Raw genomic sequence first — 22,944 nt, 5'->3', positions numbered from 1 at the left:
GGGACAAGGAGGGCGTTCAGCCTGCTGTGCAGGGGTGAACAGGAGGGACCGGGGTGGACAGGCCTTGCTTTATCTTCCTTTGTGGGGAGTGCTGGCTTGCAGCCTTGCTCACGTGGATAGCTCTGAGAGCTGTCTGGCCCTGAGATCTGTAGGATCCAGGACCAAGAGAGCATTTTGTGGGCGGGCGGGCATCTGAGTTGTTACACCTGCTAGTATGGGTTACGCCAGAGCGAGGCCGGAAATCCCGACATGCCCCGCGCGAGACCGCTACGGGTCGTCGGAGACGCCACGCCGCGTGGCCCTTTGGGAGCTGTAGTTTTGAGCAGAGAGGGCGGGCCTAGGCTTCCCGGCGGGCTGCGCGGCTGGGCGGTTGTCGCGGGCAGCGGCGGCGGTTCCGGCTGCGGTGCTGCGGGCGGATGAGCTGCTAGGTGAGCAGGCCGGGCGGGATGCGGAGCCGCCGCCGCGCCCCCAGCGCCTAAGAAAGCGCTGCCGGGTCAGGCCGTGCTGCCAGCTGTGTGCCGCCGTCGGAGCCTACAGCTCGTATTGAACGCGGGCCGAGCCGAGCGCCGACCCCGGCCACAGTCCGGGACCCGGCTGCCCGCCCCACCCCCGCGCGCGCCGCTCCGCCCGCGCTCGGCGCTCATGCGGGCCGAGCCCCGCCCCCCGGCCCGAGCCCGCCGAGCGCCTCCCGAGCCCGCGCTCACTGCCCGCCCGCATCATGCTGAAGTGCATCCCGCTCTGGCGTTGTAACCGGCACGTGGAGTCGGTGGATAAGCGGCACTGCTCGCTGCAGGTTGTGCCAGAGGAGATTTACCGCTACAGTCGTAGCCTCGAGGAGCTGCTCCTCGACGCCAACCAGCTGCGCGAGCTACCTAAGGTGAGCGGCCGCCGCACCTGCTGCCCCGCGCTCAGTTCTCGGGGTGGTGTATGACTTCTGGGGCAGCCGGCTGGAGCGAGATCTCAGCAGGCGCTGCCCGAGCTGGGCACCGCAACCTCCAGCCGGCCCTGCAGGTTCCTACTGGTCAGAGCCCCGCCCCAGCCAGCCCCACCCTCCTCCAGCCGCCGGTGTTGGCACCTGGTGGCAACCTGTCTGGGGACTAAGTAGATACTGAACCTAAAAGGGGAGCCAACAGAGAAGCCCATGAGAGCACAGGAGGAGGATGGGTCCAGGGTGCGAGACCGACCCGGGTTAGCAACTGTTAAAGCTAGTTGGGCTACTTTAAGGGTAGGAAGTTGGTTTTCTTGCACTGTGTTCTGCCTTCGTTTTGGGAGGAGAGGTTTGCAGTGCTGAGTGGGACTCTCCTAAGATACTTGCAGTGTCAGATCTATTCTGTCATCGCTCAGCGGAGAGCCCACCTTTCACTGTCTGTGTTCCTTCCTGTCGGGTTTGTTTGGGGTTTTTTTTGTTGTTGTTGTTCTGAGGCCACACTAGAAGGAAGGCCAAAGGAGGCAGGTTATGTAGGACTTACTTTTCTGAGATAGGGGACTCAGTGGTCTGATATTCTTGCCGGCTGGTGGCGTTGCGGGTGTTCTTCATAGACCTTTATGGTATCCGTGTGTGAATCTTGGACATTTTGCACTTGTGTTTCTCTCTGGTGCCTGTTGTTGTTATTGCTTTTTTTTTTTTGTTCTGTTTCTTGAGACAGGGTTTCCCCTTCGTAACCCTGGTTATCCTGGAATTCATTCTGGCTGTCCTAGAACTCAGAGATCCACCTGCCTCTGTGGGTACTAAAGATGTGCACCACCCACAACCCACCCCAGTGCTCTCTGGTGTTTTTATTGTTGTTCTCTCTTTGTTAAGCTCTTGCTGTTCATTGTTGGGGTTCCTGAAGAGCTCCAAACTCCTTTAGAAGAGGTAGTTTGGATAGTAGGTAGGATACTGAGAGTGACTGACCCATAGGGCAGAGGGCAGGGGCTATCCATTTGGGAGCTGCTGATGTCTTGCCTGGGGCATGTTATCTGGGTGACATCTGGGTAATAGTGAGAGGTGGGCTTTCCACCGAGAAATGAGAGCGTAGGTCTGACAGTATCTTAGGAGAGTCCCCCTCAGCAGTTGCAGAGTATCATTGCAGAACAGCAGTGGTACATGTGACAAATGACACAAGGGAGACCAGGCATCAGGTGGGCAGGGGTGTGTTTTGCAGGCTTCTTTGTCTGGTTTTTCAGCACACTGGGTATCATGGCTAGAGCCGCAGAACCTTGTGTGACCTGGGATACAAAGAGGTCCAGGACCCTGTGGCCATGATCCTCCTGGTTTGGAAACTCTCCCATACCCATAGGGCTTTGGCTATAGAGCCTGTTCCCCTGATCACATCTTCTGCCCACAGCCCTTCTTCCGACTGTTGAACTTGAGAAAGTTGGGCCTCAGTGACAACGAGATCCAGCGGCTGCCTCCTGAAGTGGCCAACTTCATGCAGCTGGTGGAGCTAGATGTGTCCCGGAACGGTAGGGGGGGAGGGCGGGTGGCACTCCGTGAACATAGGGGGGAGCATAGGGGCTCCTGGGAGCTCCTGAGGCGTGCCATCCTCACGGCACCCTCTCCAAACACAGATATTCCTGAGATACCTGAGAGCATAAAGTTCTGTAAGGCTCTGGAGATTGCAGACTTCAGTGGGAACCCCCTGTCTAGGTAAGTGTTAGCCCACAGTGCGGGTTGGCTCTTGGCCACGGCAGGGTCTAGAGCTCTTCCATGCGTATCTGAGGCCTGTGTTGCTTTGTTTCTCCAGACTTCCGGATGGCTTCACACAGCTACGCAGCCTGGCTCACCTGGCCCTGAATGACGTGTCCCTGCAGGCACTGCCTGGAGATGTGGGCAAGTGAGTGCCCCTTGATGAGTGGATCTGGGTATAGGCAGTGCTTGTCTTGGTTCTGCCTTCCTCAGCCCTGGTCCTTGGTCTCTTTCAGCCTGGCCAATCTGGTGACCCTGGAACTCCGGGAGAACCTGCTTAAATCTCTCCCTGCGTAAGTTTGGGGCCTCCACCCAGCAGAGGTAGAGCTACCCTGGGGCGTGGCCTGAGTGGCCACATGCAGATGTTGTCTTCTGTACAGGTCCCTGTCTTTCCTGGTGAAGCTGGAACAGCTGGATCTGGGAGGCAACGACCTGGAAGTGCTGGTGCAGTGAGGGCTGCCTGGGGAAGCAAGGGTGTGCTGTGGGGCAGCTGCTGCTCCTGGGTGTCACACTGCTTTCTCCTGTCTTTGTCCATTCTTGCAGCCTGACACCCTGGGGGCTCTGCCTAACCTTCGGGAGCTATGGTTAGACCGAAACCAACTGTCAGCGCTGCCCCCGGTAAGTGAGGGTGGGACTGGCTTTATCCCCTACCTGCTGCCCTTTGACCTTTTGTCTGTCTGCAGGAGCTAGGCAATCTGCGGCGGCTGGTGTGCCTGGATGTGTCAGAGAACAGGCTGGAGGAGCTGCCTGTGGAGTTGGGTGGGCTGGCACTGCTCACGGATCTGCTGCTTTCCCAGAACTTGCTTCAGCGGCTGCCAGAGGGCATCGGTCAGTGTGCCAATCATCAGTGACCTTGTGAGGTGCCAAAGAGGGGCTTGGGCTAGGATCTGACTTAACCCAGGTTAGAGGTGTCCAAAGAGGGCAGGTGCAGTAAGCGAAGGCCAAGATCAGATACCCATTCATCCAGTTAGCACTCAGGCGTCAGGGCAGTTTGTTATGAAAGAATTGGGATGTAGGTTTCCAAGGGTCAGGGGTGGGGAAGAGTCTCGGAAGCTGAGTCTGCAGTAAGAAGGGTGGGGCCGGGTATGGGGAGCATAAGAAATCTTGGAGACCCAGAGAAGCCCACTGTCACTGAAATGTGGGACCAGGCTATGGCCGTTCGGAGGACCTACATGCTCAAGTGCCTTTGACCTGATTTCGGTCTAGTCACCATGTCTCCTTGATGCCAGGTCAGCTGAAGCAGCTGTCTATCCTGAAGGTGGACCAGAACCGGCTGTGTGAGGTCACTGAGGCCATAGGGGACTGTGAGAACCTCTCGGAGCTGATCCTCACGGAGAACCTGTTAACGGTAGGGCAGCCCCGAGGCACCGAGCCTCTCAGGGTGTGATGAGCGCGGTCAGTGCACCTGATGGGAGTGGCATGTGCTGCTGGTGGCTTATCCCAAGGGAGGTGCTTGCTAGGGCACTCTTGGCATATGAGATTGCCTCGGATCCACTGGACCCTGTAGGGGTTAAAGAGCCCGTGTGTTGTTTCGGACATGCAGTCTGGGCTTAAGACTGGAAAGAAGACAAAGGCAAATTGGACAGAAGCACGTGTGCTTCATACAAATAGGGTGAGCAGAGTGCTAGGGCCAGACTAGAGATGTCTGTGCTAGTGTGAGTCTCAGGCTGAGAGACAGTAGCGAGCAACTTTCCTGTCTGTGGGGTACTCACAGTCATGGTAGTGAGAGAAGAGGGTGATGAGGAAACGAGCAGCAGGTGTGAGTAGCAGGTACCGTGAGTAGTGGAGGAGGCACAGAAACGTGGCCTTGGTAGATTGAGCTGGGTGGCTATGGGTGAGGGCCAGAGAGAACAGTCTAGGGTGTCAGGGAGCCTGGCAGGATGTATGCTGTCCTTAAGGGGGAGAGGTGGAGGAGGGTGCCAACTGGTTCTATGTCTAGATCCCCTAACCATAGTTCCTTTGGGCTGTGGGGAACCCTGATAGCTATGGAGTTTACCTTAAGGGAGACCTTTACTTTCCCAAGGCCTCCCTTTTCCTCCTAATAATCAGGGGTTTCTCTCAGCCTGAGACCCTTCCTTTGCCCGGCAGGCCTTACCCCACTCGCTGGGCAAGCTGACCAAGCTGACTAACCTCAATGTGGACCGGAACCATCTTGAGGTGCTGCCTCCTGAAATCGGAGGCTGTGTGGCCCTTAGTGTCCTCTCTTTGAGAGACAATCGCCTGGCTGTCCTCCCTCCTGAGCTTGCCCATACCGCTGAGCTGCACGTGCTTGATGTGGCTGGGAACCGGTGAGTGTCTGTGTGACCCCTGGGGCCCAGGTGGCATCCTGCTGTGTGCTGACTGTGCCCTCCTGGCCTCCAGGCTGCGGAGTCTGCCGTTTGCGCTCACCCACCTCAACCTCAAGGCACTGTGGCTGGCCGAGAACCAGGCACAGCCCATGCTCCGCTTCCAGACTGAGGATGATGCCCAGACGGGTGAAAAGGTGCTCACCTGCTACCTGCTGCCCCAGCAGCCCCTGCCAAGTCTCGGTAGGTTGCTGTTGGCTGGGCCCTGAATGGTGGGCGGTGAAACAGAGAGCTTAGCATGGGTCTCTGACTCTGCCTCCCACAGAAGACGCTGGACAGCAGAGCAGTCCCTCAGAGAGCTGTAGTGATGCCCCTCTGAGCCGTGTCAGTGTCATCCAGTTCGAGGACACCCTGGAAGGTGAAGAGGATGCTGAGGAAGCTGCGGCCGAGAAGCGGGTATGAAGGGGTGGGGACTGTGGGCTGTGTACTTCTGTCCCACCCCTGCCTGACCCCTTCCCGGCCTCTGTTCCTCATCCCTGTCCCCATGGCAGGGCCTACAGCGTAGGGCCACACCTCATCCCAGTGAGCTCAAGGTGATGAAGAGGGGCATTGAAGAGCGCCGGAATGAGGCCTTCGTCTGCAAGCCTGACCCCAGCCCACCCTCGCCTTCAGAGGAGGTAGGCGAGACAGGATCAGGAGCCCTGGGTGTCCATCCCTCCTGGCAGTGGGAGCTATGAGGGCAGAGGCTTCGTGAGGGAGGGGCCTGCAGATGAGCTGGTGAATGGATCTGGGACTGCACGGGCAGGCGGCTGCTGAGGGTTGTGCTGGACAAAGGGTGCAGGTGGGTGGCTCTCATGTAGTCCCTCCCTGTGGAGTCAGAGGAAGGTGTAGCCTGGTGAGGGTGTCCCAGGGCCAAGTGCTAGGCACGCCATGGTGGCAGAGGTTGGGCTGAGGGAAGGCTTTATTCCCTTCATTCTCCCACCTGAACCTGGGAAGGAGTTAGGTGCTAGAACAGGGCAGGTCATTTGCTTCTTGTGGAGCTTCTGTCATTGGGGCTGGGGCATGCTTCTAGGAATCTAGACAGTGGCTAGACGCACGGGGCGTGCGTGTACCGACTGTGCATGGCTACTTCCCAACTTAGGGCAAGAACTCACTTGAGGTTGATGTCCTCCCAGGATCTTAGTATTTATTCTCCTGAGTCTGGGAGAAAGCATTGCCAAGGTCTGAGCCATAGAAGCGTGAGCATGCAAGACTGCATTCAGACTGGGAGTGATTGTAAGAAGTGAGCCTGCTGGGGCTGTTAGGGCCCGGGCAGCAGGAAGCCTAGGAGATCTGCCACACGGGGTAGCCTCTGGGTAACAAACTTCTGTGCAGCCTGACATCACCACTTGCTGTAGGAGAAGAGGCTGAGTGCAGAGTCTGCCTTGAGTGGAGGCTCTGTCCCGTCAGCAAGCACAGCCTCGGAAGGTGAGCCTGAGATCCTGCCGGCTGAGGTACAAGGGCTAGGCCAGCATGAGGCCATGCCTGCACAGGAGGAGTATACAGAAGACGACTATAACGAGGTAAGAGCAGACAGGAAGAAAGCCCGCAGGGCAGAAGGGCGTCTGGGGGTCAATGCTGCTCATCCTATCTGTGTGTCTTCCAGAGGCAGCTGTGTGATTGGGGCCACACCAGTTATGGGCTGAGCAATAATGAGATATTAAAGGGCTTCCTCAGGCAGTTTTGCAGAGTGCAGTACAGGGCAGTGGTCCTGAGGGTTCCTGGGAAGCGGGTTCCAGGGTAGGGCAAATTTCACTTCTCAGCCAGGCTCAGTACTGTCAGATTTAGTACCTGTGGGCTTTCCCTAAACACTGTCCCCCACTTCACTGCCCTGGGTATAGTGCTCCCCTGCTAGGTCTTTATCTGTTGTTAAGTTTCCGTTTGCATTTCCATGTGTGTCTGGGAAGAGCAGCATCTTCTGATCTTAGCAGCTGAGTTCTCTGTATCTCTCTACACGTACAGTGGGGACTGGTCAGTCTCAGGCTGTTACCTGTCGGCCCCAAACCTGGGCCCTGAGAGGATTGAGCCAGGGCCAGGCTGCCACCCTCATCTTTCTTCCCACTTAGCCCACAGTGCACTTTGCAGAGGACACACTGATCCCTAGGGAAGACGGTGAAAGTGAAGAGGGACAGCCTGAGGCTGCCTGGCCGCTGCCTAGTGGCCGGCAGAGGCTCATCCGCAAAGACACGCCCCACTACAAGAAGCACTTCAAGATCTCCAAGCTCCCACAGCCTGAAGCTGTCGTGGCCCTGCTGCAAGGGGTGCAGACCGACAGGGAGGGCCCCACTGCAGGTTGGCACAATGGCCCACACACACCTTGGGCTCCTCGAGCCCATGAGGAGGAAGAGGAGGAGGAGGAGGAGAACAGGGATGAGGAGGAAGGCGAGGCCACCACGGAAGAAGATGACAAAGAAGAGGCTGTGGCTTCTGCTCCCTCTGTCAAGGTTTGTCATTCACACCCCTATCTGACCCAGGCTCTGCTGGCTTGTTAGCAGGCTGCTTTGGAACCTGGTGGGTAGCAGCATGGAGGACATCAGCCCTAAACTGACAGGCACAGTCAGGCCCTTGTCCAGCCTCCTTGGCTGTCAGAAGAAGGGTAATGAATGTGTTTGCTGTGATTGGCCTCGCTTACCATTTCGTCCCAGGATTACCTGCCATTGATCTTCGAAGTTCCCGGCAGCTCCCTGGGCCTACCTGGTTGGGTGGGAGGCCAAGGGCACTTGGAAGCTGAGGGTCCCTCTGTGTCCCGTGCGTTTGGAGGGAGTCTTGGACAAGGTCCCCCTCAGGAGCTGCTGGCTCTCTCAGGATCCTTCCTACCTCAGCCAGCCTAGAGGCCTTGCTGCTGGCCCATGGCTCATCCTGTGGCTCTTGTGCCTTGAGAAGTCTTTTTGGGATTGCGGCAAATCTGTAGAACAGTGGCATCTCTTATCCTTGTGTTTGATTTTGATGTCTCAAAAAGAGCTTACCCACTCATTGGGGACTCCTCGAGGCCAGAGAAAGCCCCAGCTATTAAAAGTCCAACCCTTTCCCTGAGAGTATAAGCTGTTAGTATATGATCTCTGGGAAAATTTTGGGCTTAAGTCAGAGACAGCCAGGAATAGAGCCTTCATCTAAGCCACACTATATATGTGGTCTGCAGAAATGCTAATGATTTTACACACTTGGGAGTTCTAGGGGGTAAGGTCCTGACTCAGATCACAGGGGCTTGATGGGTGTTCCTCTGTCCTGTCTACTCATGGTGAGGGCTGGGGAAGGTGGTGGCACTTCCCAGCGGTGGCTAACCTGCATGCCTCGCTGCTCCTGTCCTAACAGGGGGTGTCGTTTGACCAGGCCAATAACCTGCTGATAGAGCCTGCTCGCATTGAGGAGGAAGAGGTCTGTACTGCTCGCTGCTGCTCTATGCTCTGGGCCCGGGGCTACTGCTGACCTTTGCTTCCTGGGCTGCGGGCTCTCACTTCTTCCCATCTCCATGACCCCCAACTCACACCCTCTCCCAGAAGAGTTCCTGACAGCTGCCACAGAACTGGGGTTCTGGTTCCACTTCCCTAGGGCCTCCTGGTCCCCACAGTGGGGCAACCTGCCCTGTAAGGGATGAATGGAGGTATTGGGCCGTTTTCATATCCTCTGTGAGCTGTGAGGTAACTTTACATACAGGAGCAAGGCCGGGCTTCACTCTCTGGAGGACAGCTAGCTTTGTACTACAGGAGCTAGCTCACAGAAGTTGTGCCTGCCCTTGAATGGCAGGAGCCTCCCTGCTTCTTTCTGCTACCCAAGTGAGCACAGATACCCAGGGATGAGCTGATTGTAGTGTCTACAGCCAGCCCTTCTGCTGCTGCAAGACCAGGGCATCACGGGTCTTTTCATGCATCTGTGTCCACTCTTGTTTCCAGTTAACACTCACGATCGTGCGGCAGACGGGGGGCCTGGGCATCAGTATCGCAGGGGGAAAAGGCTCTACCCCCTACAAAGGAGATGACGAGGTGAGCAGCCGCCATCCAGTAACCAGTCTCCAGTCTCCAGTCTCCTTGAGCCCTCTCCTGCGCACACCTGCCACTCTTGTCTCAGGAGATGGCCTGCTTATTAGTATCCTTTAGAATGTGCTGTGTGGGTCACCCCAGGGTGACAGGTCAGCGGGTGGTCATCAAGCAGGATGTTAGGCGTCTGAGAACAACTAACAGGGCAACTGAGCTGTTTCCTCTACAGACAGCTCTGGGGTCAGAAAAGTTTCTCGTAAGCTTGACTTGTGTGTTCTAGCTTCATGAGCGAGAGCCTTCCCAGCACTGAGAACAGCCCTTCTGGCCTCGAAGCCTGCTGTTCTTTACTGTATTTGGGGTCTTGGCATCCTCTCCAGAGGGTAGGCCAGGGCTGTCTTTGTACTGTCCAGTGGCCTCTGCACCTCTCACCCCATAAGGAGACGGGTTCCTGCCTCTGCCTGTGCTCTTGTGGACTGGTCCCCACTTTTCCTCCAGGGCATTTTCATCTCTCGAGTGTCTGAAGAGGGCCCTGCAGCCCGTGCTGGAGTCCGAGTTGGTGACAAACTTCTTGAGGTAAGTAGTGACCCCTTGCCTTGCAGCAAGGGACAGCTGTTCCCTCTAAGGTCCGTAGAGTCTTGAGTACTGAGACACTTGGGTGTCTCCATCTTCCCCAGAAGTCTAGGGCCCAATGATAACTGGGTCAGGCTATTGTGCTCTTTCTTAATCAGTAGGCTTAGAAGTCCTCTGTCAAGTTCCCTCTCCATCTGGATCTAGGTTAGTGGTAGATCTCTGACTTACTATGCATGATACTGTGGGTTTAATCTCCATTTCTACAGAGGATGGGATGTTTAAAAAAAAAAAAAAAACAGCAGCCCTCGGGCTAGGCAAGAGGCTCCAGGCAGATTCTGAGTAGCCTGGTGGGGTCAGACCTCTGTGGAAGCCCTGGAGGTTTCTATCTGGCCCCTTGGCCATTGGAGAGCTCTTAGGATAGCTTTGACCTTGCTGTGGAGACAAGGATGAGTGAGGCAGAGGAGGGCTCTGGGACTCCCAAGGGGAAGCTGCTGTTCCTCGTGCTTTCCTACTCAGCTCTAATCCCAGGTCCACCTAGGAGCGAGCGACTGGGGCTGGCAGCTTAATACCTTCCGTGTTCTCTGCCAGGCAGATGACAGGTCCTGAGAAGGAGGCACCAGTATAGAGTGGTTAGCCTGGACCATGTTACGGAAACAAACACGGAAAGAGCACACACACACACACACACAGTCTGATGTTAGGCCGGCTGTGCCTGGAACTGGAAGCTGATTGTGCCATGGCTGTGGCCTTTTGTCGCCCACAGGTGAATGGTGTAGCCTTGCAGGACGCAGAGCACCACGAGGCCGTGGAAGCACTTCGGGGGGCAGGTGCTGCTGTGCAGATGCGAGTGTGGAGGGAAAGAATGGTGGAGCCGGAGAACGCAGTCACTATTACCCCCTTACGCCCTGAAGATGACTATAGTCCCCGAGAGTGGCGGGGAGGTGGCCTGCGCCTTCCCCTGCTCCAGCCTGAGACTCCTGTATCCCTCCGTCAGCGTCATGCTGCCTGTCTCGTGCGCAGTGAAAAGGGGCTGGGCTTCAGCATTGCTGGTGGAAAGGGCTCCACACCTTACCGGGCTGGTGATGGGGTGAGATAGTGGTGTGTGGGGTATAGAGGGGGCTATCCCTGATGGGCAGAGGCATGTCAGGTCTCCAGTATCATGGCTTTAGTGTGGCTTCTCCATCCTTACAGGGCATCTTTATATCCCGCATTGCAGAGGGAGGGGCTGCTCACCGGGCAGGCACTCTACAGGTTGGCGACCGTGTCCTCTCGGTGAGTGGGGCCGGGTGTGGCCTGACTAATGCTGTTTGTTTGTCCTGCTTCCTATCTCTGATGTGAGTGTCCCTGCAGATCAATGGAGTGGACATGACTGAGGCCAGGCACGACCATGCTGTCTCCCTGCTGACTGCTGCTTCCCCTACCATCTCCCTGCTTCTGGAGAGGGAGACTGGAGGGACTTACCCACCTAGCCCTCCCCCCCATTCCTCCCCAACCCCTGCTGCTACTGTTGCTGCTACCGTGAGCACTGCTGTCCCCGGAGAACCTCTGCTACCTAGGCTGTCCCCTAGCCTCTTGGCCACTGCCTTGGAAGGACCATACCCTGTGGAGGTAAGACACCCACCCATGTCCTTCTCAGTCCCAGGGCCCTCTGTCAGAAGTGGTGTGGTCACTCTAGGCAGAACGAAGTACACAGCCTTTCTTTTTAATTTCAGGGTTTTTTCTTATTTATTCTTTTCATATATTACATCCCAAGTGTAGTTCCCTCTCCTCCCAGTCCCTCCCCTGCCTCTTCCTATCTCCCCTCCTTCCACTCCTCTTCCTCTTCCCTTCCGAAAAGAGCAGGCCTCCCATGGTTCGCATCTGAGTATACATGGCATATCAAGTTGCAGTGAAACTAGATTCATCCCTTCAATTAAGGCTTGAGGAGGCAATTCAGGAGAGGATGGGGTCCCAAAAGCAGGCAAGAGTCAAACTCAGCCCCCACTCCTATTGTCAGGAGTCCTACAAAAACACTAAGATACACAACTACAGCATCCGCAGAGGTCCTAGCTCAGGCCCACAGAGGCTCCCTGGGAGCCCTTCTGAGCCCTGGTTGGTAGATTCTGGGGGCTGTTTGCTTGTGGTGTCCTTGACCCCTCAGTACACAGCCTTTCTGCACAAGCCCGAGAAGCTAGGGCATCCAGTCAGCCTCCGTGATGGTTTCCATTGTACTGCCCAAGCATAATCCTCTATCAGCAGCCTGCTGTTACATGCTGCTGTCCGGAAGGACGTGTCGATGTTGGGCTGTGTGCATATCTGGGTAGCAGACTGCCCCACAGATAGGGAGATGGGCAGCATAGGCCCATCCTTTCTGTCCTTGCAGAGCCCATGGCCAGTATGTTGGTCCCTTTAACCCTTGCCCTGTTCTGACTGAGGTCCACCCAATGTCCCCAGGAAATCTGCCTGCCCAGGGCTGGTGGCCCATTGGGGCTTAGCATTGTAGGAGGTTCTGATCACTCCAGCCACCCGTTTGGTGTCCAAGATCCTGGTGTATTCATCTCCAAGGTAAGTAGGCCTGGCAGGCAACTCTGCAGGAAGCAGCCCGCCCAGGCACTCAGGGATTCTGAGTGGATTCTCTCTCCTACCCTGCAGGTGCTTCCTCGGGGCCTAGCTGCTCGCTGTGGCCTTCGGGTTGGGGACCGCATCCTAGCAGTGAATGGGCAGGATGTTCGGGAGGCCACACATCAAGAGGCAGTCAGTGCCCTGCTCAGGCCCTGCCTGGAGCTGTGTCTGCTTGTGCGGAGGGACCCACCACCCCCGGGCATGCGGGAACTCTGCATCCAGAAAGCCCCTGGGGAGAAGCTGGGTATCAGCATCCGCGGAGGTGCCAAGGGTCACGCGGGGAACCCCTGTGACCCTACAGATGAGGGCATCTTTATCTCCAAGGTGAGGGCTCTTTCTTCGTGGGACCGTAGATAGGTAGCTGCTGCTGGTCTCACACTGTTCTCCCTACAGGTGAGCCCCACAGGAGCTGCCGGGCGTGATGGGCGGCTGCGTGTGGGGCTGCGGCTGCTAGAAGTGAACCAACAGAGCCTGCTGGGCCTTACCCATGCGGAAGCAGTGCAGCTGCTGCGCAGCGTAGGCGACACCCTTACCGTGCTTGTCTGTGATGGTTTTGACACCAGCACCACCACAGCCCTGGAGGTTAGTTGTCTACGCTGGGGACTAGTGCTGGCTGCCATTGACCTTTAGAGTCTGCACAGTACTGAGCTTTGTGTCAGTGATGGGTACTGTGTCTAGTAGGCCCTTTGCTGGTCATTGTACTGGAGGCTGTGGTCTGGGCAGGTAGGCAGTGCAGAGGTGGGTTTGTCTGTCTGTGTGATCAGGTCCTGAGAGAAGGTCTCTGAGAAGGCAGTACTTGAGAGCATGTGGCAGCTGGCTGAAAGGACAAGGAGCCCTGCCCAGTCCCCCTGAATCTGACCTCCCAAAGCAAAGGCAGCCCCCTAGCCCTGCTGGCCCTTAGGGCACCCCTCTGGCAGTCCCTTGGTAGAGCTTACTCCCACTTTCTGGTCACTGGCTTTGTTTTTGTATGCCACAGGGCATGGGCACAGGGTAGAGAGAGCGTCTACCGCTCTCTTGCTCCCTGGAGCAGAACAAGAATAGCCAGCCATCAGCACTAGGCCTAGGCCCAAGAGGCAAGCGCCCTCTGGACAGGCCTCCCTCTAGGCTCTCCAGGTGCATGCTTCGTCATTGTCCTGCTTTCTCCCTGCAGTCCTCGGGACCCCTCCACATCTTCACCTGTAGGTCCAAGTAGGTCTTGAAAGGACCTTCATGTGCACTGGCTGCCTGCTGTTCCCAGACATCCTTGTGAGCCATTCTGGTCTCTAGTGTGTTGGCGGCTGTATTACCACTCCGTCGGTTTTATCGCTTCAACCTTAGGGACGTGTAGCCACCCTGGGTTGGTTGGTCTTCTTGTAGTGAATCTTTGGATTAGTGACTTCCTGTCAGATGCTGGCAGAAAGATACCCTCTGGCCACACACCCTGCACTTTGTCCCGGACGAGCTTGTGAGTATCACTTGGATGGGACACAAGTTACTTTGTCCTCCCATCTAGATGGATACTGGGCTAGATGGAGCCTGTGTGAGGTGCTACTCCCTTGGGCTGAAGGCTGCCCTTGTCCCACTTCTCCCCAGGGGACTCCTGTGTCCTGGGGAAGTATCTCGGATGACTTCACCCTAGAGAAGATGAGCTTTTATTTCCTTACATTAGCACGCGTATTTAAAAGTGCTGCTTCATGCAGGCTTCAGTTTTTGAGTTCGGAACGACGCTCTCTGGAAAGAGTGAGGACCTCAGTGTTGGAGCTGCTGTGGTCCCGGGTCCCCTTGGCTATGCATGCGTCTGGTCCCTGCTGCTGTAACCTAGGCTGCTCCTACAGTACATAGGAGGCTCATGAGTGTAGGGAAGCAGCTGTATAGCTACGTGTGCTGAGTCCTGCCAAGGCCTGTCTTGGCTGGATCTTCGTCTGAATCCTGTCTGAAGAGCAAGGCTAGTGAGAAGCTATGGGCCCAGGAGAGCTGACCAAGAGCCTTTGAGGAGCCCTTTCCTGCCCACGCAGTGTCTGCTGTAACCACCGTCCCTTCCCTCTGTCTCAAGATGCCTTGGCTGCTCTTTTGTTGCAAGTGCACACCTTCACATCTTCTGCTGCCTAGGCCCACCTGACAGGGGGAGTTCACCCTGGGCCTTGCATAGAGCTCCGCTGGCAGCAGCCTGCCCTTCGACCCTTCTTGGGCTTCCCAGCATGAAGTTGAGCTTTTGTTTTCCTGATGCTTCTGGCTCCAGGGTTTGTTTGAAACAGGTCTCCCTGTGTAGCCGAGGTTGGCCATCCCCTAAGCCCTCTCAGGTGGCAGTCACATTTGTGTGCCACCGTATCCAGCTGTGGTTCTGCCTCCCTTTGAAAATGGGGTGCTTTGGTTGCCAACATTTACAGAATTTATGAATTAAGGCTTTTCCTTTAGAGCTGTGTATGGGTTCTGATTTTATTTTTGTTCTGATTTTTAAAAAGTCAGGATCTCATATGTAGCTCTGGCTGTCCTGGAACTCATTAAGTAGACTAGAGTGACCTTGAACGCACCAAGACCTACCTACCTGCCTCTACCTCCCTCCCAAATGCTGGGATTAAAAGTATTCACTACCACGCCCAGCTGTTCTTTCGTCCGTCCATCCGTCCTTCCTTCCTTCCTTCCTTCCTTGCTTTCTCTCTTTCTCTTTTTCTCTTTACTTTCTTTTTCAGTAATTTTTTTTATTCACTTTATATCCAGATCACAGCCCTCCCCTCCCAGGCCCACCCTTACAAGTCCCTCTCCCTATTGTCCCCCCACCCCTTGGGTACCACCCCATCCTGGGACATCAGGTTCCAGCAGGACTAGGCACATCCTCTCCCAGAGAGGCACAACTAGGCAGTGCAGGTAGGTGAACGGGATCCAGTGGCAGGGAACAGTCTGAGTCAGCCTCCACTCCCATTGTTAGGGGCCACATAAAGACCAAGCTGCACACCAGCTAGAAGTGTGTAGGGGGCATAGGTCTAGCCCCTGCGTGCGTGCTCTTTGGTTGGTGGCTCAGTCTCTGTGAGCCTCCATAGGCCCAGGTTGGTTGACCCCTCTGCTTCGTCCAGTTCTCAGCTGGTTTTTCCTAGGAGCTTTTCCTTGGAAAGGCTGGGAGAGTAACACACCCTGCCTTTTCTACTCATTTGATTTTTTTTTTCTGCCTTCCCCTTAAGTTTTTTAAGACAGGGTTTCTTTTATGTAGCCATGGCTGTCCCAGAACTTAACTCTATAGACCAGGCCGGCCTGGAACTCACAGAGATGCGCCCACCTCTGCCTCTTGAGTGCTGGGATTAAAGGGGTGCACTGCTGTCGCCTGACATTTTCCCAGCTTTCTTCTAGACTGTTGGTGGTCAACCGACTGTACGTTAACAGTGAAGCCGGTGGCTTACTCGGAATTACAGTGTCTCTGAACTGACCATTTTCATGTCCCAAGTCAAGTTAGGCCATAGAAGAGATAAGAGTTTGTCCTTTCAGGGACATTTGTGGGAGTTGCTTCTCCCCACCCTGTCAATCCTAGGGAGTGAACTCAGGTCGTCGGCCTTGGTAGCAGTTGCCTTTCTCCCCCCACCCCCAGCCCCAGCCATCTACTGGCTTCTCTCTTCTCAAAATACCCACTTGAGTCATCCGGGCCTGTTTGACCTGTGGAATCAGTTCGCCAGCTGTTTAGTAGCTTGTCCCTGTACCTTTCTGCCTCCCTCAGGCTTTTGGGTGCTGGCTCTACCTTGCCTGCCCTACGCTAAGGACTGGTTCTCTCAGGGCTCCTGCAAGGTACCTAGATGTAGGCTCTCGCTTGTTGTCAGACCTGAGGCTGTTGGACTTCCCAGGCTCCCCACAGCGGCTGGGGGGCCCTGAAAGGGGTGCCACGGGTTAGCTCAAGCTCACCCCATCTCAGGACCGCCCGAGAGGACCTACTTCATGTGGTTTCTCAACGGAAACTTGATTTTGCGTTCCCATGTGTTTGGTGTAAAGAGAATATTTTCTGCTCTTACTCCTTCGCTGAGGGTCATGTGTTCATCTCTCTCATCACACTGGCCTGTCTTTCCAATCAGAGAGTGCTTGACTTGCAGTGCTGGCACTCAGGGCTTTGTGACAGTGTGACAGTGGTTGCAGCAGTGTTATCCACTGTAGAAACTGCTTCACCAGCCCTGCCCCAGCTAGAGCTACCTTGAAGAACACCTGCCTCTCCTGTCCTCACCCTCCAGTCAGTCTGAACGCTGTGCATGAGTGAGTCCTCACATCTTGCTCTTGTGCCTGTCCCTGAGCATCTGTCCTAAGGACTGGCTCCATCCTGGTGGTGTCCTGCTCCCGTCTTCCTGCCTGTCACCCAGACTTGCCTACCACAGGTGGACTGTGTACTTGTCACCATTTTGTTTCATTTAAGATCTGTCATCCTGTGTGCATGAATGTATGTTCACAGTATGCGTGCATGAGCCCATGGAAATCCGAGAGGGCTTAGGATTCCCCCAAAAGTGGAGTTTTGGACAGGCGTGAGCCTCCATGTAGGTGCTGGGAACTGAACCCAGGGCCTCTGCAGTTGGTGTCCTGCTGAACCGTCCCTTCAGCCCCAGTCACAGTTGTTTAGTTGTTTATTTAGTGGTCTGATTGTTGCAGTGTTGTCTTAGGGGCGGGGCTTCGCCTGATCCCATCTCTGCTCCAGCACTTCCTGACCTTCAGACTTGTCCCACACCTGGCCCAGCTGTGGGGTTGGCCACTTCTCCGGGAGTGCTGAGTTCTTCTAGCGAACAGAAATGTCTAGAAGCCAAGGAGAATATTACTAGTGCAGTGCTCCTGGGGTATTGTGGCCAGAGGTAGGGACAGTGTATGAATAGTTACTGTGGTTATTTCTGGGGCCATAGGAAGCCTCAGGTCACTTCAGGGCATTGTCCATCTTTCCAGTCAACACCACACGTCAGCCTTCTTACTGGAGTGGCCTTTTCTGATGTGGGAAACCTGGCTCCCTCACCCTTGCTCTTTTTACCTTCTGCTCAGTCTCTGTGTGACTGTCCTTCCCACTCCACTGAGCCTGCTTCTCTTGGGCCTCCCCAGTGTCTTTTTGACTAAATTATTCCAGAAATTAAGAAGGGGGCACCTCGTTTATTGTTTGACCTAGTGGTTTTGTCAGAGTCTGAGAGAGCCAAATTCATCTCCCACCGTGAGTGTTCTGACCCCGTGTATTTATTTCTGGTGACCCTGCTCTCTGTTAGGCTCCTTGTGTGTTCGGTGTTTACAGTGATTGGTCAGTGGACTTCTGTAGACGCATTTGCTGCTGTTTGTGTCCCTGCTTGTCACTCTCAGCCTCTCGCTCTATCCTCCCAGCTGTGAGCAGCCGCTCAGTGCTTTCAGTTGGCTCCCTTGGTCTCTCTTTTCAGTGCTCTCTGCGCAGGCAGCCAGCTTTGTGTCTGAGACCGCATAGCATAGTAGGACCGCTCGTGGCAGCCATGTGCTGTCCTCTTGCCTTTGGCTCTCCTGTCTCCTATTCCTGTGCTCCTGGTGAGAGAGGACTGAGCTAGTCCTTGTGCTCTGTGGGCTAGAAGGCAGGCAGTGCCACACACTTCTGCCACCTGTGTTTATCCTTCATCTCAGCACAGTTAGGCCAGGCCCTGTGCTCTCGGGTACCTGCTCCCTGCCGAGCCTCATTCACAGCAGACACTCAACGTGCAGATCCTCTTTCCTTCCCACAGTTCCAGTCCCAGGGCCAGGCTAGGTGACTCTCCCCTTACAGTGTTTGTGAAGTCTCACTTAGTACCCAGACTCCATCTTCTAGATGCAAACTACCCATCTGGGAGTGACATTCTGCTGCCAAGCCTTTGTGATGGCCATGCTTCCTTTGTCTCCAGAGTGACCATACTCAGCTTGTTTTATCCCCATACCAAGCAGTGTGGCTGAGCATAGCTGCTTTACATTCCTGTCATGTGCAGACATGACCAACACCCACAGTGATACCATGAACCTAGGACCACAAATCCTCTTTGTCCCTGGAAGGCTGGGGACAGGTACACAAGGGTCATGGGTGGACCAACAGGTTGTTGAGAGTGTGAGGTCTTGGGTCCAGGCCTCAGCCTGCCTCAGAAGTGGGACCTCGCTAGCAGGTCTCTTCTCTCAGCCTACTTCTTTCCTTTCAGGTGTCCCCAGGTGTCATTGCCAACCCATTTGCAGCAGGCCTTGGCCACAGGAACAGTCTGGAAAGCATTTCGTCCATTGACCGGGAACTGAGTCCTGAAGGCCCAGGCAAGGTCAGGATCAAAGTGGCTGGCAACCTGGGACTGGCCCTGAGCTACTAGTTCCTGACCATGTCTGCTCTGCCAACAGGAGAAAGAGTTGGCCAGTCAAGCCCTACCCTGGGAGTCTGAGTCTGCAGAGACCACGGTGAGTCCCACACGGGCCTAGCTCAGAGCCCAGGGTAGACTCTACTGACAGGACATTGCAGTGGTGAACACATCCCAGAGGTGGCAGGCAGCCACATCCCTGGAATGTAAATCTCTTAGCAGTGTGGTCCACTCTGTTCTCCAGGGTCGGAATCTAGAGCCCCTGAAGCTGGACTACCGTGCCCTGGCCGCCCTGCCCAGTGCTGGGAGTTTACAGAGAGTAAGTGGTGCATGCCGGGTGTTACACCATGGCCTGTCCCTAACCTGTTGTCTGCCTATCAGGCTCTTCCTTGTCTGAGGGAGCTACTGCTGCTGCCTGTGTCCCAAGGCCACCACGAAGAGAGCTTTTGTCTTAGATCAGGCATGGCTTGTAGCTATCAGAGCTGTAATGCTGCCTCCCAGTTAGGCAGCATTTGAGGGTTTTGTTGTTCTTGTTTGGCAGTGGGGATACAAGATGGAGCCTCTTGGATGCAATAGTCAGGCAACCACCACTGACCTCCATGTCCAGCCCTTGTCTGTCGGGCTTCTCACTTTGTGGCATAGGTGCAGAGGATGGCCTTTGAAAGCCCCTAACCTCTTCCCTAGTATCTACCCCCAAAGAGTTGGCCTGGCAGAGCTTAACCTGCTACAGGCAGGCTGCCGGGAAGAAGAGGCAGCTGTCATTCCTCACAGCCATCCTGGAGGGGTCTCATGAGTGGTCACCATGGAGCGGGTGGGCTGAAGCAGCAGCTGCAGCCTGTGGAAGGAGAGCTCATGGGTGGGGGAGACTGAGCAGTGCTGACAGCTGGTCTGGGAGTGGCCACTCGGGCCTCAGGAGGGATGTGGCCTTCAAGGCAGTTGTGGGCCTGAGGACAGGCAGAAAGGACATTTGGTCCCCATTGTTCTCCGGGAGGTTTGCAAAACTATCATTCCCAGAAGATGTTGGGAGACCATTGCCAGAATGTGAGTGCTCAAGGGGTGGGCTTGGCCAGGACATTGAGCAGCAGGGGGATAGGGAAAGATCAGGAAGGGCCTGGATGAGGAAGTAACACATTTGGATTTCTGGGTGCTCTCTCTTCCCTCCCCAGCCGCTCTAGCAGAGAAGCCAGCATGGTTTGAGAAAGGGGAGCAGCGGGTCTAGGCTGAGATGCTTCTCAGGGTCAGGTACCAGTGGTGGGTGTGCTTTTGGGTCCCAGCTATCTAGTTTCAATCTGTTCATCTGTTCCCAGATCTCCTTGGAGAGCTTAGGGCTGCACCCTTGGCAGTAACGCACTGCTGTGAGCAGGCACCTAACTGTCCAGCCTAGGCCCTGGGGAGAGCAGAGGAGGCTAGGGCCTTGGAGAAGGAAAGTCCTTTACGGAGGCCTCCTGGTCATCCAGGCCTAACTGGTGACATCCCTGGACTGTGGTCAGGTTAGGACACACAGGAGCTGTCTCTGTGCTGCCAGGATAAATGCTCAGACCCGTTCCTTCCCTGGTAGACTGCTAGCCTAGGTGACTCTCCTTTCCAACCACTGCCTTCTTCCTCAAGGGACCATCTGCGACCACCGGAGGGAAGACGACTGAGGCTCCCTGTTCCCCTGGCAGTCAGCAAGTGAGCATCCCAGTTACAGGTGCCCCACTGGGGCAGCAGATGGGTACTGGTATGCAGGGTCCTTTGGGGTGGTGGTGTCATACTTTTTTGTCCAGGGATACCTTTCTGGTTAAACCTGACCTTGATGAAGGCAGGGACACTGCTGGAGTTCAGGCATCCAAAAGACGAGCATAAGATCATTTCTGTACAGTTGCCCTCTATGGGTCACGCCTGCTCCCAACATCCCCACTTCATGGAGCAGCATTCCTGACGGTGCATTATAGGGTGGGGGTGGGCACAGGGCCATTCCCGCCTAGCTCCTAGCCTCAACCCTGCCAAGATAGATATTTGGATGAGTGTGTCCTTGTAGCCTGCTTGTCTCCAGCGTGCTCTCTGTCTTTCTCTCTCTCCTCCTCCTCTTCCTCTTCCTCTTCCTCCCTCCCTCCTCCTCCTCCCCCCCCCTTTCCCTGCTTTCACTCCTGGACCTCTGATCCTGCTCTCCTCTGCCACTGTTCCCTTCACCTTTACAGACAAAACCGGGGGTGATCCAGCCATTGGCTCAGGCCTGGCCAAGGAACTCCCCGGCCCCCAGGGGCAGAGGTGGTCCCTGTTCTGTGAGTGTCCTGTTCCGTAGTGGGTGAGGGTGGAACAGTTGCTTCCAGAGCAGGATGGGGATGTGGGTCAGTGGTGGTTGGAGGATATGGAGGTGGGTCTGGGCAGTGGCTGCACTGGGAAAGCTGCCCAGCCTCACTCGTGGGTGTTTCCCCAGCCACCCTCCCCTGATGAACTGCCAGCCAATGTGAAGCAGGCGTATAGGGCCTTTGCAGCTGTGCCCACCGTGCATCCTCCTGAGAACAGTGCTACCCAGGTATGTGCAGTGGTGCCCTGCTGCTACTGTGTGCTCTATAGAGTGGGCACCCAAGGTGAGGGCCCCAAGAGAAACAGCAGCCAAGTCTGAGGGCCCACTCCCCCTCTAGCCTCCAACACCTGGTCCCGCAGCCTCCCCAGAGCAGCTGTCCTTCCGTGAACGACAAAAGTACTTCGAGCTGGAGGTACGGGTGCCTCAAGCAGAGGGTCCCCCAAAGCGTGTGTCCCTGGTGGGTGCTGATGACTTGCGGAAGATGCAAGAGGAGGAAGGTGAGGAGCCTAACTTGAGGAGAGGCCTGGGTGGAGCAATGACCTAGCCTTGTCTGATATGTCTTCCTGTCCACAGCTCGCAAGCTGCAGCAGAAGAGGGCACAGATGCTTCGGGAAGAAGCAGTAACCTCAGGGCCTGACATGGGGCTCGCCTCAGACAGGGAGTCCCCAGATGATCAGCAGGAGGCTGAGCAGCCCTGGGCTGTGCCAAGCCATGCAGGGGGGTGAGTACAGGAGGCCAAACCCCATTACCTGGCTTGTCTGCTTCATCCCCTTTCCCACAATGAGCCCTGTCTGCTGCTCCAGCTCTAGCCCATCATCACCCCCACCCCTGGGAGGCAACGCCCCTGTGAGGACAGCCAAAGCTGAGCGACGCCATCAGGAACGGTTACGCATGCAGAGCCCCGAGCTTCCTGCCCCGGAACGGGCCCTGTCTCCTGCAGAGCGACGGGCTCTAGAGGCAGAGAAGCGAGCTCTGTGGAGGGCAGCCAGGTGAGTGCCTCCCTACCACCTACCAGATCACCCACACACACAAGGTCCAGTCAGCAGCATCCTCTTTGGTTCTACAGAATGAAGTCTCTGGAGCAGGATGCTCTCCGTGCACAGATGGTCCTTAGCAAGTCCCAGGAAGGCCGTGGCAAGAGAGGACCCTTGGAACGGCTGGCTGAGGCCCCTTCACCTGCCCCCACCCCATCACCCACACCATTGGAAGGTATGTTTCCAGGGGCCAGCGGGGCTCCACCTGCTGGGAGAACTCCTAACTCTATTCTTGTTCCCTTAGACTTCGGCCTCCAGACCAGTGCCTCCCCTGGACGCTTGGTAAGGAGCCTATATCTAAGACCCTTCCCCCATACTGTGGCCTGAGGCAGCAGGGCTCTAGACTCCCCCAGCCTCACCTCCCTTGCACTCTGCCTTTCCCTCATGCTGTCTTTTCAAGCCTTTGTCTGGAAAGAAGTTTGACTACAGGGCCTTCGCAGCCCTGCCCTCTTCCAGACCTGTGTATGACATCCAGGTACTGGAGGCCGCTTGGCCCATCTGCACGCTCCTCCCAGCCCATCCTTGCCTGTCCCCTGCCTGTCCAGTCCTTTCTGTGCTTCCTACTGTTTCCTGTATGTGGGGCCTCCCTACCCACCTTGTTTTCAGCCCAGTGTACTCTGACCAATGACCTAGGCTCTGTGAGCCTAGCCCCAGACAGCCACGCCTGCATGGGTAAGTTCAGGCAGGTCTGGGACCTGCCCTGACCAGCCTGTCTCCCCATCAGTCACCAGATTTCGTGGAGGAGCTGAGGACTTTGGAAGCATCTCCCAGTCCTGGTGAGTAGGCGCCTGTCTGGGTTGAGTGCCCTCCACCCAGAGTTCTGGCCGCCCTTGGCTCACAGCCTACCCTGCTCAACCAGGCTCCCAGGAAGAAGATGGAGAAGTGGCCTTGGTGCTCCTTGGCAGGCCCTCACCTGGCGCTGTGGGCCCTGAAGACATGACGCTGTGCAGCAGCCGTCGGTCTGTGCGGCCGGGACGCCGGGGCCTGGGCCCTGTGCCCTCCTAGGGCCAGGTGCCTCCCCAGACTTAGGGTGGGAGCCTGCCAGCTTCATCACCTCCCTTATCCCAAGTCTGTTAGCCTTGGTGTTAGCATTTTAAAGAGACCCCTCAGGAGTTCTGGCTTCTGATTAACTGCCCCGTAGCCGGGATCTCGTGGCGAGACTGTAACTAGTGATGTTTGTACAACCAAAGACTCTATTTTGTGGTTTAAGAAGAATAAAGTTACCTACGTTTTAC

At 55.9% G+C, this 22,944-nt stretch overlaps 1 protein-coding gene and 1 non-coding gene across 15 annotated transcripts; both read left to right on the top strand.

Annotated features, from left to right (window-relative positions):
• Positions 1-321: 321 nt before the first annotated feature.
• On the top strand, positions 322-22,944 carry Scrib (scribbled planar cell polarity). 14 transcript variants are annotated; one of them, NM_134089.2, is made up of 38 exons: positions 322-877; positions 2,328-2,445; positions 2,551-2,629; positions 2,727-2,816; positions 2,905-2,961; positions 3,049-3,112; positions 3,212-3,286; positions 3,352-3,496; positions 3,898-4,016; positions 4,757-4,956; positions 5,030-5,196; positions 5,279-5,409; positions 5,505-5,630; positions 6,351-6,515; positions 7,059-7,436; positions 8,305-8,367; positions 8,883-8,972; positions 9,462-9,539; positions 10,300-10,623; positions 10,728-10,808; positions 10,887-11,144; positions 11,970-12,080; positions 12,168-12,461; positions 12,531-12,719; positions 18,242-18,352; positions 18,429-18,485; positions 18,630-18,704; positions 19,994-20,056; positions 20,566-20,649; positions 20,805-20,903; positions 21,013-21,172; positions 21,249-21,396; positions 21,479-21,664; positions 21,742-21,884; positions 21,954-21,991; positions 22,110-22,184; positions 22,434-22,485; positions 22,569-22,943. In NM_134089.2, exons 1-38 carry the CDS (start codon positions 719-721, stop codon positions 22,712-22,714), a joined length of 4,998 nt encoding a protein of 1,665 aa, NP_598850.1. In that variant the 5' UTR covers positions 322-718; the 3' UTR covers positions 22,715-22,943. The 14 variants fall into 14 exon arrangements, 9 of the variants coding, with proteins under 9 accessions (NP_598850.1, NP_001297471.1, NP_001297472.1 ...); XR_003951338.1 differs by having other exon boundaries at positions 335-877; positions 21,035-21,172; positions 22,569-22,944; XM_030248260.1 differs by having other exon boundaries at positions 335-877; positions 3,903-4,016; positions 6,328-6,515; positions 22,569-22,944.
• On the top strand, positions 5,218-5,278 carry Mir6952 (microRNA 6952). The gene has a single exon (NR_105917.1). It is a non-coding gene; the product is annotated as a microRNA 6952 (primary transcript).

The sequence above is a fragment of the Mus musculus genome, chromosome 15, assembly GCF_000001635.26.
Source record: "Mus musculus strain C57BL/6J chromosome 15, GRCm38.p6 C57BL/6J".
Classification (NCBI taxonomy): domain Eukaryota; kingdom Metazoa; phylum Chordata; class Mammalia; order Rodentia; family Muridae; genus Mus; species Mus musculus.
This window is presented reverse-complemented; position numbering and strand designations above follow the sequence as displayed.